The 15,413-nt window shown below is 40.5% G+C and overlaps 1 protein-coding gene across 7 annotated transcripts in view; it reads left to right on the top strand.

The window, feature by feature from the left end:
• The window catches only part of RNF38 (ring finger protein 38), a 117,131-nt gene extending 102,581 nt beyond the window's left edge, over positions 1 to 14,550 (top strand). For 2 of the 7 annotated variants that reach the window (XM_084834889.1, XM_084834893.1), the window contains 7 exons: positions 1,118 to 1,288; positions 2,112 to 2,273; positions 2,640 to 2,746; positions 4,902 to 4,986; positions 5,824 to 5,945; positions 7,654 to 7,753; positions 9,932 to 14,550. In XM_084834889.1, the coding sequence (XP_084691015.1) occupies positions 1,118 to 1,288; positions 2,112 to 2,273; positions 2,640 to 2,746; positions 4,902 to 4,986; positions 5,824 to 5,945; positions 7,654 to 7,753; positions 9,932 to 9,994 (810 nt within the window). In that variant the 3' untranslated portion in view covers positions 9,995 to 14,550. Of the gene's footprint in view, positions 1 to 1,117; positions 1,289 to 2,111; positions 2,274 to 2,639; positions 2,747 to 4,901; positions 4,987 to 5,823; positions 5,946 to 6,883; positions 7,754 to 8,045 lie in introns of those variants that run through there. The other 5 variants (XR_014787854.1, XM_084834888.1, XM_084834892.1 and 2 more) reach the window with 5 other exon arrangements.
• Positions 14,551 to 15,413: the final 863 nt, after the last annotated feature.

Here is a 15,413-nt window from a genome sequence, read left to right as displayed (position 1 = left end):
CAGAAAGGTTAACTATCTGGTAGTATAAAAATTTGCCAGCATTCCTTTCTTGAAATTAACATGACAATTAAATTATGTGTTAATAATAGGCATAATAAAGGACATCAGAATAGAACAAAGCATAATTTATTTACATACTGACTATTGTTCTCACAGAAGAGATTTAACATCCCAGAAGTCAGAAGGGTTATGGAATAAGCTTTAGTTAGCCAGCACTGGAGGAAATTTCCCTTGCTTCAGTCTTCTAAACTTGTAATTAAAATTTATCGTACATATATTTGCAGAGGCTGGCATAAACTACCTTAGACAAATAACGCTTAACCCATGAAAAAGGCTGTACCTCTAAGATACAATCCTATGTACTCTGTGCTTTAAAAACATCATTATCATCATCAAAATTCTGAGTCCAGGTAACCCAAATTCTCCGCCAGGGAAATGTGAATTCTGCCACCCATATAAGTGAGCAATCCTATGGCCGCTAGTCAGTGGCTAGACGGCCATAGGATATGTGGGTTTCTGGAAACCGACCTCGGAGCCTGCGCTTCGAGGCTAGTTCCCGGAAGACTGACCTTCCCCCCCTTCCATGCTGCCTCACAGGCAGCTTGGAATGGCCTCGCACTCTGTGCTTGGAAAAGCAGCGCGGAGCAGCCAAAACTGGGCATTCCGAGGGGTGTTCTGGGGTGGGGAAGGCAGAAATGCTGGTACGACACATCCTATGTGTCGTCCAGCAGCCTCCTCCCCCGCTCCGCCTTCCTGTGGCTAGACAGCCGAAATTGGCTGTCTAGCCGCAAATGCAGGGCGGCTGAAGCACGGAAGGGCTGATCCCCTCCGCGTTTCTCCTGCCCTGCATTGGATAGGCGGTCGCCTCAGAGTTCAGAGGCGACCGCCTATCCCCAAAGGATTGCATCCTAAGTTGTTTAAATTTAAATCACTTTTCTCTTAGTTGGCATAATTTGTTTAGCTTCTGCTAATCATGTGGAGAGGCAATCTCTTCTGTGGCAGCAGTAGTTGCCATGTAAATATATCATGCTTTATTCTATTCTGATGCCCCTTATGAATGTTAAGAGCACCCAAATACTATACATTGCTTAAGGTTGTGAATATTTCTCTTTTGCAGATGCTTCAAGCATGTTCTGTTCAACACTTACCAGTTCCATATGCGGCTTTCCCACCCCTTATTTCTAGTGATCCATTTCTTTTGCACCCCCCACACCTCTCCCCACATCATGCTCCACATCTGCCACCTCCAGGCCAATTTGTTCCCTTTCAAACACAGCAGTCGCGGTCGGTAAGTATTTCTTTTTGTATATAAAAACAATTTTCCTAACTTCCCCTAGTAGTTGGTTCTGGAATACTGCATTTAAGATCACATGCTTTGGTTGGCAGAGTAGAAGAGGAGCTGAGTATCTTCAGCGAAAAATCTTGAGGGCTTTTGTAATGAGAGAAGACCTATCACTATAGGACTCTGACTTGCAAGATCTGATCTAAACTTAACCACTTCAATTCCCAGTCTGCCAGAAATGCAGAAGAAAAACTGAGTCTCTAAGGGTGCAGTCCCATGCATGTTTAGACAGAAAAAAGTCCTACAACTCCCAGCATTCGCCAGCCAGCTATTCTGTTGTAGGACTTCCTTCTGTCTAAACATGCATAGGATTGCACCCTAAATGTATACTCCTGTAGTGATTTTGGAGAAATAAAACTTAAGAGACTGGGAAAAAGTGGGTAGTAAACTTCTGGATATAGATACTGGAAAAAGTGAACGCTCTCAGTTGCGTGATACTGGATAAAAGTTGCATCGTATAATACAAAACAACATATTTATACTGAACACAAATATTGAATTACAATTTGATTCTGTATTCAAAATCAGAATGGAATTCTTTAAAGTATAGGAAATATTAATTTCAGCCAACTTACTATGCATTTTTTCCACACACACATCACCTCCACTTTTAATTTTAAAACTGTGTTTACAAGACACTATGAACATGTTTGTACTGTGTAATATCTATTTCATAAGCCTAACAGATAACTATATTTGGCAAATACACTACTAAATTGTATATTTAAGATGTTCAATATAGGCTGTTTTTTGTTTTGTTTTTCCTTAGCCTCTTCAAAGGATAGAAAATGAAGTAGAGTTGCTTGGAGACCATCTTCCTGTAGGTGGTTTTACCTATCCACCTTCAGCCCATCCGCCAACATTGCCTCCCTCAGCCCCTCTTCAGTTCTTAGCACACGACCCTTTGCACCAAGAGGTGTCCTTTGGAGTAGTAAGTGACGGTTTTCAGCTTTTTGCCATGATTGTACAGTACGCATTCTGAATCTCTCGTTTCATCATCATCATCATCATCATCATTTTAATCTGACGTGATTAGAATTAAGTACACTAAAATGTGCAGCTGTTGAAAATAGAAAACAAATTAGCCATATGTTTAATGGAATTAGGACAAGTTTCTCCAACTGACTTCATTCATCAATTTTTGAAAGTCAGAAATTGCATTGTAGAGTCAGGGGAAAATATACTGTGGTGAAAACTCTTTTGAAAACTGCAAGGCTGACTTTCTAGTGCCACACTGTAGTGATCTCATTTTACAGTTTATTAGACTACTAAAACATTTTCCTCTTGCTTTTTTTAGCCTTATCCACCCTTTATGCCACGAAGACTCACAGGACGCAGCCGGTATCGATCCCAACAGCCAATACCGCCACCCCCTTACCATCCCAGCCTATTGCCATATGTGCTGTAAGTCCCCTTTTGTCTTAATAGCGTACCCTTTAGGATGGATGATGCAAGTTTACCAAAAAGACAGGCATAGAGTTGTCCTTGAAAGGGCACTCACCATTTTAATACAAAGTGGAGGTGTCAGCTACTGTCATTTAAAATTCGTGTAACTGCTGTTATATATCCTGTAAGAGTTACAGATGAAGGACACAATCCTCTGGGAGGTTCTTGCACCCAAGCCCTGTTGCAGTGAATGACAGCCATGCAAGAACAGCACTGGGTTCTTGTGCTGCTTCTGTTCTTTGAACTGGGACTTGTGTAGCAAGAGAACTTCCTAGAAGAGTGTGCCTAACGTTTCTGAAAATGCAAATATGTTGGAAAATCAGTAAATTTGCAAGCGTCTTTAAAAAAGTTGCAGGAGCTTTTTTTAAAAAAAGCACAAACTGGCAATTGTCTGTAAGTGTACTGTAGCTGTTGAGTGAGTAGCTGTTACTGGAAACTGGAGATTGGGTGGAGGAAGCTGAAGAGGTGGGGACAGAAGCAGCTGGAAATATGCCTAAGGACCACCATGTTGATGTTGCAGAAAGTTCTGGGGCGGGGGGAGCTCATTCAGGATGTAGGGATGACCAAGTCACCATATTGTGATCCTTTCCAGGTGTGCATGTACTTCTCGTTCTTTTTCTTAAAACGTTCTGTGTTTGGGGCTCTTTCTAAACTTAAGCTTTTATTTCCGTAACATGTTTGAACAAAGCCATTTGACAAGTATTTACCATTTTTAGTATTCTGTCATCATGTTAATCTATTAAATAGTCCAGTAGCTCTTATGGATGCAGTAAAGATCAACCCAATCTGTATATTATCTTCTGCTATGTATCATTTGGTAAGTTCACGTTTAAAAAAAACACACAATCCAGTGAACTTGTTGATTAGTCATTATTTTTGTAGTTTTAATCCATATTAAATGGCTTGCTCCTTTCATTCAGTTCCAAGCTCTCGTCTAAAGGCCAAGCTGGATTCCAGGAATAGCCTGTGTTGAAAGTGGAAAACATAGGAACAATAAATGTTCCCTTATCCCGTCAAATGCAGAGTCCCCATTTCCTTTCTCAGGGTCCTATTGCCACTTGTCTTTACACATACATTTTTTAAATTAACACATATGAAGTTGCCCTAAACTGTGTCAGATTATTGGTCTAGGGACATCCACAGATCCATTTGTGAGGAGCACTTAGCAGGACACATCTCCTTCTTTGAGCTCTCACTTGTGCTGCAGTTTGAAGAAGGTAAGAAACAGCAGGAGTTTCTCTCCTGCTGTTCTTCTCTCCTCCGTACCCAACCACAAATGAGAAAAAATTCTGCCCTCTGCTAAGCTCTCTGTGCATGCCAGAGGATTTGGAGGAGGCTGGTGAGCACAAACAGTGGCTGGCGAGTAAACCAAGCCAATTGGGTATGGAACCACTTTCGTATGAGGTATGTGATCTGCCACTGAGTTATGGCCCCTCTCAAGTATATTCCTGTGTCATGTACAGGTGGCTTTCCCATCTCAGTATATAAGTAAGCAACATTGCATGTTTTAGAGCAGCTTCAGTGCTTCTCTGAATGAATTTGTGTTTGAGAAATGCTTTTCCCTCTGCTGCTCAAATCCTGCCCAGGCTACCTGAGGTGTGGCAGGAGGCTACAGGGGAAAGGGCCTACTTGGTGGTGGCACCCTCCCCATGGAAGCCCACCTTTACATCATTGTAAAGACCTTTTTATTTCCCCATCCTTTTTAATTCTCTACATGATTTTTATGCTGATTGATATCTGTGTTAATACCACTGACTGCTTTTATACTATTTTGTACTGTGGTGTGTTGTTTTGTTTAAATTGGTTTTATTATGTTAACTTTTTGTAAGCCACCCTTGGTACCAGTAGAAAAGCGGAACATAACTCAAAGTTAAAAATACATTAAAAAAAAACTTAAATTCATAATTCTTAAAACTGGATTTACACAGGAAGCATAAACAGGTGTAATGTAATGTGCAAAATGGCAGGAGAGCCAATTTTGTTGTAGATTTTGTACCATAATGAATTGCATGTCTTAGTATGGCATTGGAATAGAATTTAAATTCTCGATCAGTTTTAAAAGGCTGCAGGCTTCTTGGCTAGTACTAAATCACAATGCTGGCTCTCTCCAAAGATCAATGCTTCCAGTGCCACCCGCAGTTGGTCCAGCCTTCAGTTTTGAGCTGGATGTAGAAGACGGTGAAGTGGAAAACTATGAGGTTGGTTAATACTATATAAATATATGAAGAAATATTGTCCATGGGACTTATGTTTCTTAATGTTTGAAGTTAATTGTCTAAACTTGTTGGATTGAATGCAGTGCTTCGTGAGCAGAAGGCAGCTCATACAGCTGATCTTTCTCTTCCCCTCCTCCCCGAAGCCCCCTGTAACTCCTGAAAGCCCTCTCCAGGGGGTTGGGGCAGGGCACTTCTGAACAGTGGATGCTGTGTTGTATGGGGCTGCGAGTCGTGGTGGGGAATCTGAATTGGGTGGAAGGATCTAGTGATTTCAGGAGACCCTCCCTCGCCATGTGTGTGCACGCACAGACCTAACAGTACAGCCCCCACTATTCAGGAGGATCGCCTGACCCTCTGGAGAAGGTTTCTGTAGGTTCAGGGGGCTGCAGGAGAGAAGAGGGGAAGAAAAAGATTGGTTGCCTGACTTGCTTTTCACTCAACCAGCCATTGGATACAACTCATTGCCACTAGATACAAGTTGAGGATTGCTAGATGTATAGGCAGAAAAATACATTTTTTTCAGAAATAAAAAGAAATACAATTGCTATCACCAGTATAGTTATGCTGAGGGATTTCTAGGATTTTCTTTATGCCTTACCAGAAATTTATATGTTTCTGCATGCAGGGCCATGTTATCAGGTCTGTTCGAATGCTGTACCAAGAACAGCTAAATTCAGTGTCTTATATAAATTATAATTTATAGTTTGCATAATTCTGGTTTGCTACTCATCCCATAATTAATTACATTAATTATGTAATAGGAAAGGAGCATTTGAAGTTAAATCGTGTGGGTTTTAAAAGGGTGGATTTCTTTTATAGGCACTGCTGAACTTGGCAGAAAGACTGGGAGAGGCTAAACCAAGAGGACTGACGAAAGCAGATATTGAGCAACTTCCATCTTATAGGTTCAACCCAAATAACCATCAGTCAGAACAGACTTTGTAAGTACTTCTTCCCCTTGTTTAGGCTTTAGTTTGCAGTCACTTTACCCTGATTGGCTGGAGTCCAGCATAGTGAACAGTTGTTATATTCAGTCTTGTTGCCTTTTTAAAATGACTTCCCAGTACAGATGCTTGTTAACCAGGAGGGTAAGGGGTGTGTGTGTGTGTGTGTGTGCGCGCGCGCGCGTTTAAGTGTTTAACCTCAGTATTGGAGATACTTGTTAACAACTGAGCTGAAATCTTAAACCTGGATTTTCCAGTTCCTTGATATTCTGATTCAGATGAAGCCTTCTTTCAGTTCAGTGAGTTGCATAACTAAGGATCATTTTGGATGTTAGAAGTTGTATAGTTGCTGTTCCTCCATTGCCTCTGTCTAATGTTAATGGTGTTGCATTGGAGCAGCAGTGAATTGGGTGCAGGAGCCATGCCATCCCCTTAACATGAAAACCAGCCCCTTACTGCTGCATTCTCAGCAGAGCTTATTTTGCCAATAGCCCCCCTCCCCCACATGTCACATGGCTATCTGCTTTTGAAATATGGAAGTCACAAAATCAAGGTGGCATGGGACACTGATTTTTGAAGGGAGAAAATCAAAGTCCCAGTAGGTCCATAGAAAACAAAGAACTTGTTTGAATTATGACCACTGTCCGGGGAAAATTAGGATTTAAAAAAAATAGTGTGCCACATACTATATCTGTTCAGAAATCACTTTTAAAGTATTAAAGAAATCAGCATTTTAAAATAGTCACATAATTCTCACTGAGATATGAGCCTCCATAACAAGAAATTTAAAGGGATAGGTGGAAAAAGGTGTTTCTAGTATTCATTCCCATTTATGCAAGAATTCTGGTTGTGAAAAATAACCGGCAAGTGTTTGCATTGGTTTTGCCTGGTGAATTGGGGGGGGGGGGGACGGACTGATACTTGCCACATTACAGGGACCCCTTGTCTACAGTGCCTTGCTGTGATGTGAGAATACCACTTCTCACCACTTAAGTGTGTGTTCAAATAACATTCACCACATGGAACTGGTATGGGTAAGTCATCTCTCTTAACTTTACGACTTCTAAAATAATAGGAGAGTTGGGTCTTGGCTGAGAAAAATCACTCTTTCCCTTTTCTCAGTAGCCACAGGATCACCCTCCCTTCCAGTCTGAAGCCAGCCAGTTGTCAGAGATCTCTGCCACTTCCCTTTCCTTGCAAAACACATATTCATCTCAATTTCTGTAATGTCATCTCACATGGTTTGTAAACTTGACTCCTGGGAAAAACCCCAAACCCTGTCTTGCTGCTAGAACTGGTGTTGATGCAAGGAATATGAATTGTGACCTGGGAAATCAACATTCAAATTTCACCTTGGCCCTGGATTGAGGCCCTAGATGAGATGACATATGTGACATATCGCTCAGAGCACTATATAAATATGCATTATGATTAGAGAAGATTCTTTGCTCTGGATTAGTATCATTAAGGACTTATTTTACCTTATCTTGCACTGTACAATAGAGCTGTAGTCTGTTTAAAAATAACAGCAGCAAGTGTGGCACTGCTACATCCACATTTAAACCTCTCTGAAATGTACTGTGGTTATTTCATACTTCAAAGTATCTGTATAGAAAAAGGTTTACATTTTCAGATAGGTAAATTAAAACAAGAAAAAACTGCTGTTGCTTTTGTTGAATACGGTATACTGCAATTTCTCTTCTAGGTGTGTAGTGTGCATGTGTGACTTTGAGTCGAGGCAACTACTTAGAGTTTTACCATGTAACCACGAGTTCCATGCCAAGTGTGTCGATAAATGGCTTAAGGTAATATTCTGTTTTTAGGGTGAAAAATGCAGTAACCGAAATTCAAATTTGTATTGCATGCCATCACTTTTCAATATTCAGGCATGTCAGGGAAGTACTCTTCACTTTTGCAGCAATATTTCTCAGTGTAAAAAAAATAGTCTGTATGGATAAACTAGTGAATTGTCCATCCTACTACTTGCAATTATTTAATTGTTGTTGAACAGGGGGCCTTGGAGGGCTCTAACTATATGCTTCCCCCAAATCTGTGTTTTCAAGAATGTTACTGAAAAATAACCTAATTTGTTTTAAGGTTAAGAAGGAGCCAACAGGAACAAGCAGTATCATGACAGAACAGTGTATACAAGATGCAAAATGTGGAAGTATAATTGAAGTAGGAAATTAATTATGAATTTCAGAGAATGTACTGAATGCCATTGTGTCACTGCAGTGATAAATCCTAAAACATAAAAACTGCAGAATCTACTAACACCTTCTACAGTGAAGGCTGTAACCTTGGTTGCTCATAAGTCATATGCTTGTGACAATTTTGTGGATTTTCTTCATTCTTAAATATTATCACTAGATGCCACCACTTATTTCTGCATAGGACAGACAAGGGCTCTTAGGAATAGAGAATTATAATTATGACTAGTGTTTTGCAATGGTTTCTATTTCAATTTTGTACACTGACTTAGATCCCAAGTTCCCTGTGCAAGCAGAAAGGCACTTCCATTAGTGAAAGAGGAGGTCTCCATTTTTTTTGCTAATTATCTCTTTCTGCTGCAGCCCCTCACACCATGACACAAACTGTTCTGGAGGGTCTCTCAACCCCCAGGAACAAATCTACAGGTGGCTCCTGCAGGAGAAGAGAAAGCCTCATTCTGTGAGAACAACTCTTCTCATGGAAGTTAAGATCCAAGCCACCATTTCTGAGGAGCCCAAAGATGAAAATTCATATTTGAGAACTTTAGAAGATGTTGCAAGAATTTTAGCCATAATGGTAGCTAACACCACTAGAGGTCTTTACTACTATTGATAAATAATTGAAATAATTGTCCCAGTGTGATGGATTGCAGTTCCACTGTTCCATGATTTGTATCTGATTAATACTTGACAGCAGCAGCATTTAATGTTCAAAATTCAGAAACTAGAGGAGTATTGACATAAGAGGCTCATAGGTTTGTGGCCGAACTTGAAATGTGAGTCACACATTCCTTATGGATGGCACCTGAATGCGTAAATTGAGAATAATTGAATTTGAGTTTTCACTGAAGCCCTCATGTTAATCATCTGGGGGTTCTGCAAGCCATCACAGGGCTGTGCCAGTTCCCTGACCCTGGGGTAGATGTCTGCAAGAGGGAAACCTAAGTGCACAGACTATGGAGCCTTCTCCAACTTGGTGCCTTTCAGATGTGTTGGACTACAACTCCCATCATCACCAACCAACAGCCCCATTTGCCTGTGCTGGTTGTGGATGATGGGGGCTGTATTCCAACACACTGGGAGGGTGCCAGGTTCAGGAAGGCTGGACGATGGATTCAAGATCCCTACGCAATCAAGGTTACTGATCCCATGGAAGTCTGTGCGTGTAGGCTTCTCTTTTGTAGGCTCATCTATCTGTGATGGCTTTACTCACATATACAAGTCATCACTTGGAGACTACAATCAACGAATGATTAACATGTTTCCAAGGATCTTATTCTCTCACTTTATGCTGGTATAGAAAGTAATGTCTGTAGTCCACCATCAGAAAGTAGTTCAATTAATGATCACATTGCCTCATAGCATCATGAGCCGTTTTACAGTGTTAAAACAGGTTCCCTGATAAAGGGCTGCTTTCATCTTACGGATTTTACGGAAGCAGTTACAGATACTTTCTTAAACTTCATTACTTAATCACATTTACAGTAAAGACAAAAAGAAAAGCATGGATAAGACACTTTTGAAAAAAGGGTTTTGACAGCCACATGACTGACAGATTCAATTAAAGTCAAGTAGTTAAGTTGTATTAATTTATCTGAAATGCCCTTGGGGTTTCATTTGACTTCTCCCCCTGTCCTGTGGTTGGCTATATTCTACTGGTATGTGGCTCAGTGTATAGTGAAACTTAGTCCATGCTTTTTCTACATTATTTTGTGTGTAGTGCTGCATGATTGTAGTTCTGGCAATTCAATAAAACCTGTTTTTATTTTCTAGGCAAATCGTACCTGCCCTATCTGCAGAGCTGATGCTTCAGAAGTACATCGTGATTCAGAATGACCAGTCTAAGAGCACAATTCTACTTTGGGTGTTCCTAGTCACGTGTGTGTGTGTGTGTGTGTGTGTATATATATATACACACACACACACACACACACACTCACACACGCATATATGAACTCTCCACTGAACTTAACCCATGTGGCTTCCAGCCTTCCCTTTACACAAAAGGGTCAATGGACCTTTCTTTGCACTGTGTGATTTAATCAACTATAAAGCTTATAATTAGTCTTCACAATTATGGGATTGTTATACTAACTGTGTGATTGGAACTCCAAAGATTTTTTTTCTTTTAGCTTAATTTCGTGTGTGCACTAACATTCCCTGGTTTTTGTGTGATCATTCCGAGTGTTGCTGCGAGATTACAGTGGAACGTGATCTTCTAGCATGTGCTTTTATATTAAAAAAGAAAAGTGGTAGCTCCAAACAATATAGCAATCTACCTTATATAGAGCCTTCAAATACTGTGAGTGGGAATAAATGGTGTGGGTGGTTGCGTTGATCGCAGGATGTCTGTGTGTATGCAGGTGAGCAAGTGTTTGGACAGTAGCGTGCAAGAGGACTTATATACCAGCATGTACTGAGGATGTATGTGTGTAGTATTAATTATGCTGCAATGTATAATCTTGTGTGTTATTTAAACAGTACTAGTACTGTACACTGGTTTCTTTCATTGCGTTTGCAGTTGCACACTGAATGCTAAGGGTGCAGCAATTATAGACATTTGGTATTTCATCCCCCACCCTACCCCATGCGATTAATAGTATAAAAAGGCCTTTTTGCTTTTATTCAGAGAACTATTATGCTTCCCATTAATTGGACATATTATGTCTGCCATTATAGAGCATATTGATTTCTCAGTTACTATAAATAATTAGACGTTCTTAGGTTCCTGGAATTTCCACATTTTTAAAATTTGGAGCTCACCGCTAACTTCATAAGGAGTTGCAGCACTCACAGTCAGGTAGCAATATTAAACATTCTTGACTGGTGATTGACAGTTAATGTCCTCTCTTCTTTCTTAAATTCTTCCAGCCAATATTGGTTCTTTTCTGTTGAATTTTGAAATTAGATTTTTATTTCAAATAGTGAAGATGTCATTTTGTTTTGTTTTCCATTTTTGTCTGTAAAAATGAAAACTGTGAGGATGTTGGAGAGGCTTGTGCAAATGCTTCTAGTATTGTTGGCAACATACTTGCTTAAATACACAATTTAGTTTACAAACACTGGCACTAACTCACATTCCTTGCCATACACAAGCAAACATGTACAATTAAAATAACTTTAAAGAGAGAGACCCGGTTCGCATATAATGTTGGCAAGTCATGGGTTAATTAATTAACCCATGATTTGCCAAGGTGTGAGAGAGGTGTATTGCACAGCCATTTTGAATATTCAACCCCTGATCAGGCTGATTGGGGGTGGTTATGTGACATCCAAACTTGTAATCTTGGATTGAACAGCCCACAGTTAATCAATAGATAGTAGTTAGGTTAACCGTGGGTTGTTTAACTCATGATTAACCTATAGTGTCTGGATTCAGGCATCACATAGCAACTCCCAATTGGGGGTTGAATATTCAAAAAGGCTGCAGAACGTTCCTGGCACACGCTACGGCAAATCATGTGTTAATTAATTAACCCACAATTTGCTGCCATTACATGCGAACAGTCCCAGAGAGAGAGAGAACCCTCTTTTTCTTTTTAAAAGCCTTCAACCTTGTGAACAAAATTAAACCTTTAGCACTTTCTTAGAGCTAGAATATGTGGTTTTCCCCACCCCAGCCATGGTACCATGTCAATTCTTTACTGCCTGGCAAAAATGTCACAGGATACAGTTTCTAGCCTGCTGTACTTGGTACCAGGCTTTTATGTGATATCAAGGCATCCTCAGTGTTGTATGGATAGTATGAAGAATATTCATGTCCAAGAATGGGCTGGTATATGAAATCAATGGAAAACTACTAAATGCTGTGAATCTGGAGTTGACCTCCTTTCAACTGCCTTCTGAATAATGTATTGGGAAACATTGGCATCACTTAACATTTCAGGCTTGGTTTTTTAAACTTTTTTCACTACACAACTGTCTGCTCATGGCTACTGTGCATCTTTTGGAGAACTACATTTATTTGTGGATTCTTTTGCTTTTCTCCTGTGTTTTAAGTACCATAACTTTCGGCTGCAACAGCACAAGCCCTGCAGCTAGCAATATTGCTGCAACCTGCTGCCAGTTGGCTTTAAGTTCCTTCTGTGTCCTTTCTGATGCTTTTGTATGCTGCTATATGTTAAGTCTGTATATTCCTCCAGGACAGTGTTGGTTGTGAATCGTCCTTCTTTCTGAAGGCTCTGCTGACCAATCATAGCTAGTGGTTCTGCAAAATGGAAAAGCACAATTCCCATTCCACCCCCTTTGTTTCAGATACTATTTGCCTCTATAGTAGCTTAGGCGCCTTAGTCTGTCCATAGCATCAAGAACTTAATGCAAATGAAGCAGTTTAACGTACTGTGTGTGACAGATTTACAAATGTTACCATTTTTCTCTCAATGTGCTCTAAGTAATTGTCTCAACATGTCAAAAAGGTTAAATTGCACATAGTAAATTTTATTTTTTTAAGCAAACAAAATCATGGGCTGGGCGGTGGGGCGGGGGGTAGAGCCACACATGTTTTACAGTACTTTGGGTCTTTTTTATATTGCTGGACAAAGATAGAAATTTTTACCTGTACAAATCTAAACATGACACTACCCCACTCGGTATCCACTGTCAAAGGATAGAAATAAGGCACTTTCTTGTAATAGAATGATAAGGCATATAATACCCAATTCTGAGAAGTGGCTCCTCAGCCCTGAATCTGGATCCACATTGCAGGTCAGCATCTGTCCCTTAATGCCCAGTTTCAGCTGAGCAAGACTGTTGGTGCATGGAGAGGGGTGAAGTAGGCACTCCTCTAGTAGTATATTGAAGTTAATTGTTGCACTTCTGTAGCTGATCTCTTCTTTGAATGACTTTTGTTTGCATGGGACTCTTGCAAATGTGTGCGGATTTGCTTCCTGTGGTTAAGTGTGTATGAGACCACACATGCATGTGTTCTGAACCAGTCCAGGCTGGCTGCAATGGAATTCTTAACCCAGCTACTGGCAGAAGAGAAGAAGATTCCTGCTCAGCCATTAACTGCCATGTGTTATGCACATCTGTGCATCTAATTCAGGGGTGAACAATTTTGGGGGTTCATGGGGCCATTTTTGCCCCCCGCAGGCTGCACTCCATTGGGCACTGGAGAAAAAAAAGTGGTTTCTTCTGAAATTCAGCAGCAAACCACTAAGGGTGCACTAAAGGGTCAAATTTAGCTTGAGAACAAGCTAAATTTGACCTTTTAAAATCTTCATAAAGCACTAAGACCACCAGTTTCCCCCCTTGCTGCTGCCAAATTTGGCAGTGCAGGGGCTGCATGTGGCCTGTGTGTTGCCCAGCCCTGACCTAATTCCACAGCCCTCGTTGGTGCCTGACAGCACTGGATTATGTTGGGTAGCCTTTTCCCTTCTTATCCCTACCTCTCCCACTAAAAGAAGAAAGAAAAAGTTGGCTTTATCATGTTGGCACTGCTGTGGTTTTATTTGCATGAATTGTCAACTTAACTTGAGCTTCTCCTAGCCTTTAAAAAAAAATGGGTATAAAGGCCTTACAGATATCTCTAAGGTCTCACTTTGTGGCTTTCTTTACAGATTATTTTGTGCAAAGTAATTTCTTTTGTATAGAATTTTTTTGTACAGTCTCCAGAATGTGATATTTGTTGCAGCTGTTAGCATTTCCAGCTCTTGTAATATTTGGGATTTACCAGCTCCTTTATTTTGCTTTCCAAAAATTCATCACAAACGTGGTTATTGGTAGACCTGTCTAAGAGAGCTGCGGTTCTCTCTCACCCTCTGCCCCCTTTGGTACCTTCAGTTACCTCATTTTACTATTTTGTGTTACAAATTTGCTAATGATTATGAAAGCTTATGGGTTTTGTTGGAATCATATTTGTCAAGTGTTTTCTTTAAAATCATACTCCATTGTATCATTTAACACGTAGTTTTAAATGTATTATAAATATCTGTAACCAAATCATTTGAAGGCTTGATAAATTTTTAACAAAATTTGTACATTTTTTATGAGAGTTACTAGTAATGCTTTACTAAGTAGTGCAATGAATTTTTATTTTTAATCCCTGTGCCCAATTTTGGAGTTGAGAGGGTTGTTCAGTAATAAATGTATGATGTACACTTATACAAGTTTGTGTTGCTTCTTCTCACACTTGAGTACAGCATTAACTCTCTGTAACTATTGGTCATGTTCTGTTCAGCCTGGAACATTTACATTCTGTTAACTAACATGGTACATACATACCCTAGTATATCTGTATTGAAAAATATAACTATAGGGTGAATTATATCCACTGGACTATCCATTAAGGGTGCAATTCTATGCAAATATGCATAGGGTTGTGTTCTTAATATAGAACAAAATTGGCTTTTGAATAGAAGCAAGTGCTGAACTCAAATATCATTTTCCACTGACTTATGAATGATAAGGTAAAGGTGTCCCCAACCAGTCGTGTCCGACTCTAGGGTGTGGTGCTCATCTCCATTTCTAAGCCAAAGAGCCAGCGCTGTCCAAAGACGCTTCCGTGGTCATGTGGCCGGCATGACTGAACACCAAGGTGCACAGAACGCTGTTCCCTTTCCCGCCAAAGCGGTACCTATTTATCTACTTGCAATTTCTTGCTTTCAAACTGCTAGGTTGGCAGGAGCTGGGACTGAAGACGGAGCTCACTCCGTCACGCAGCACTCGGGTCTCAAACTGCTGTCCTGCCGACCTTCCAGTCTGCAGTTCAGCGTCTTAACCACTAAGCCACCGCGGCCCCAATTATGAATGATGCATCACTGTAAATGTCTGCATAGCTAAACTTTAAAAAGCCCCAATCTTTAAAAAATCAGTCACTTAATCATTTTGACTGCCCTGTTACATACCTCTTCCACCTTTGTGACATTCTTTCTAAGATGGGGCAACCCAAACTGCACGCAGTATCCCAAAACTGCACCATAGATTTGTTCGTCCATAAGTACTTACATGCTGCCTTTCAGGGCAAAACCCCTCCACCGCGAGGCAGCTTTCAAAAGATAGCTTAACATACATAGCGGGATAATTTAGCCTCATAATACTTAACAGCAACATTACACTTCTGCAATGTCCAGACCCGTAGCGATCTTCCTTTTACGAATCTGCATCTGCTCCATTCTGCCATGCCTATCCACCAAGGTTGTTCCCAGCCCTTACGCCTTCCCCCACCCTGGCTCCAGCCCCCTCCTTGGATGGTCTGATGCCTCATTCTGTGAACGCTGGTTCCGACAGTGGAAAGATTTTGGCATTTGAACAGCTC

This window comes from Heloderma suspectum, chromosome 2 (genome assembly GCF_057233095.1).
Source record: "Heloderma suspectum isolate Gila_16-S chromosome 2, 16-S_ref, whole genome shotgun sequence".
NCBI classification, from domain to species: Eukaryota; Metazoa; Chordata; class Lepidosauria; order Squamata; family Helodermatidae; genus Heloderma; species Heloderma suspectum.
The sequence above is the reverse complement of the archived record's forward strand: the minus strand, read 5'-3'. Positions and strand labels throughout refer to the sequence as shown.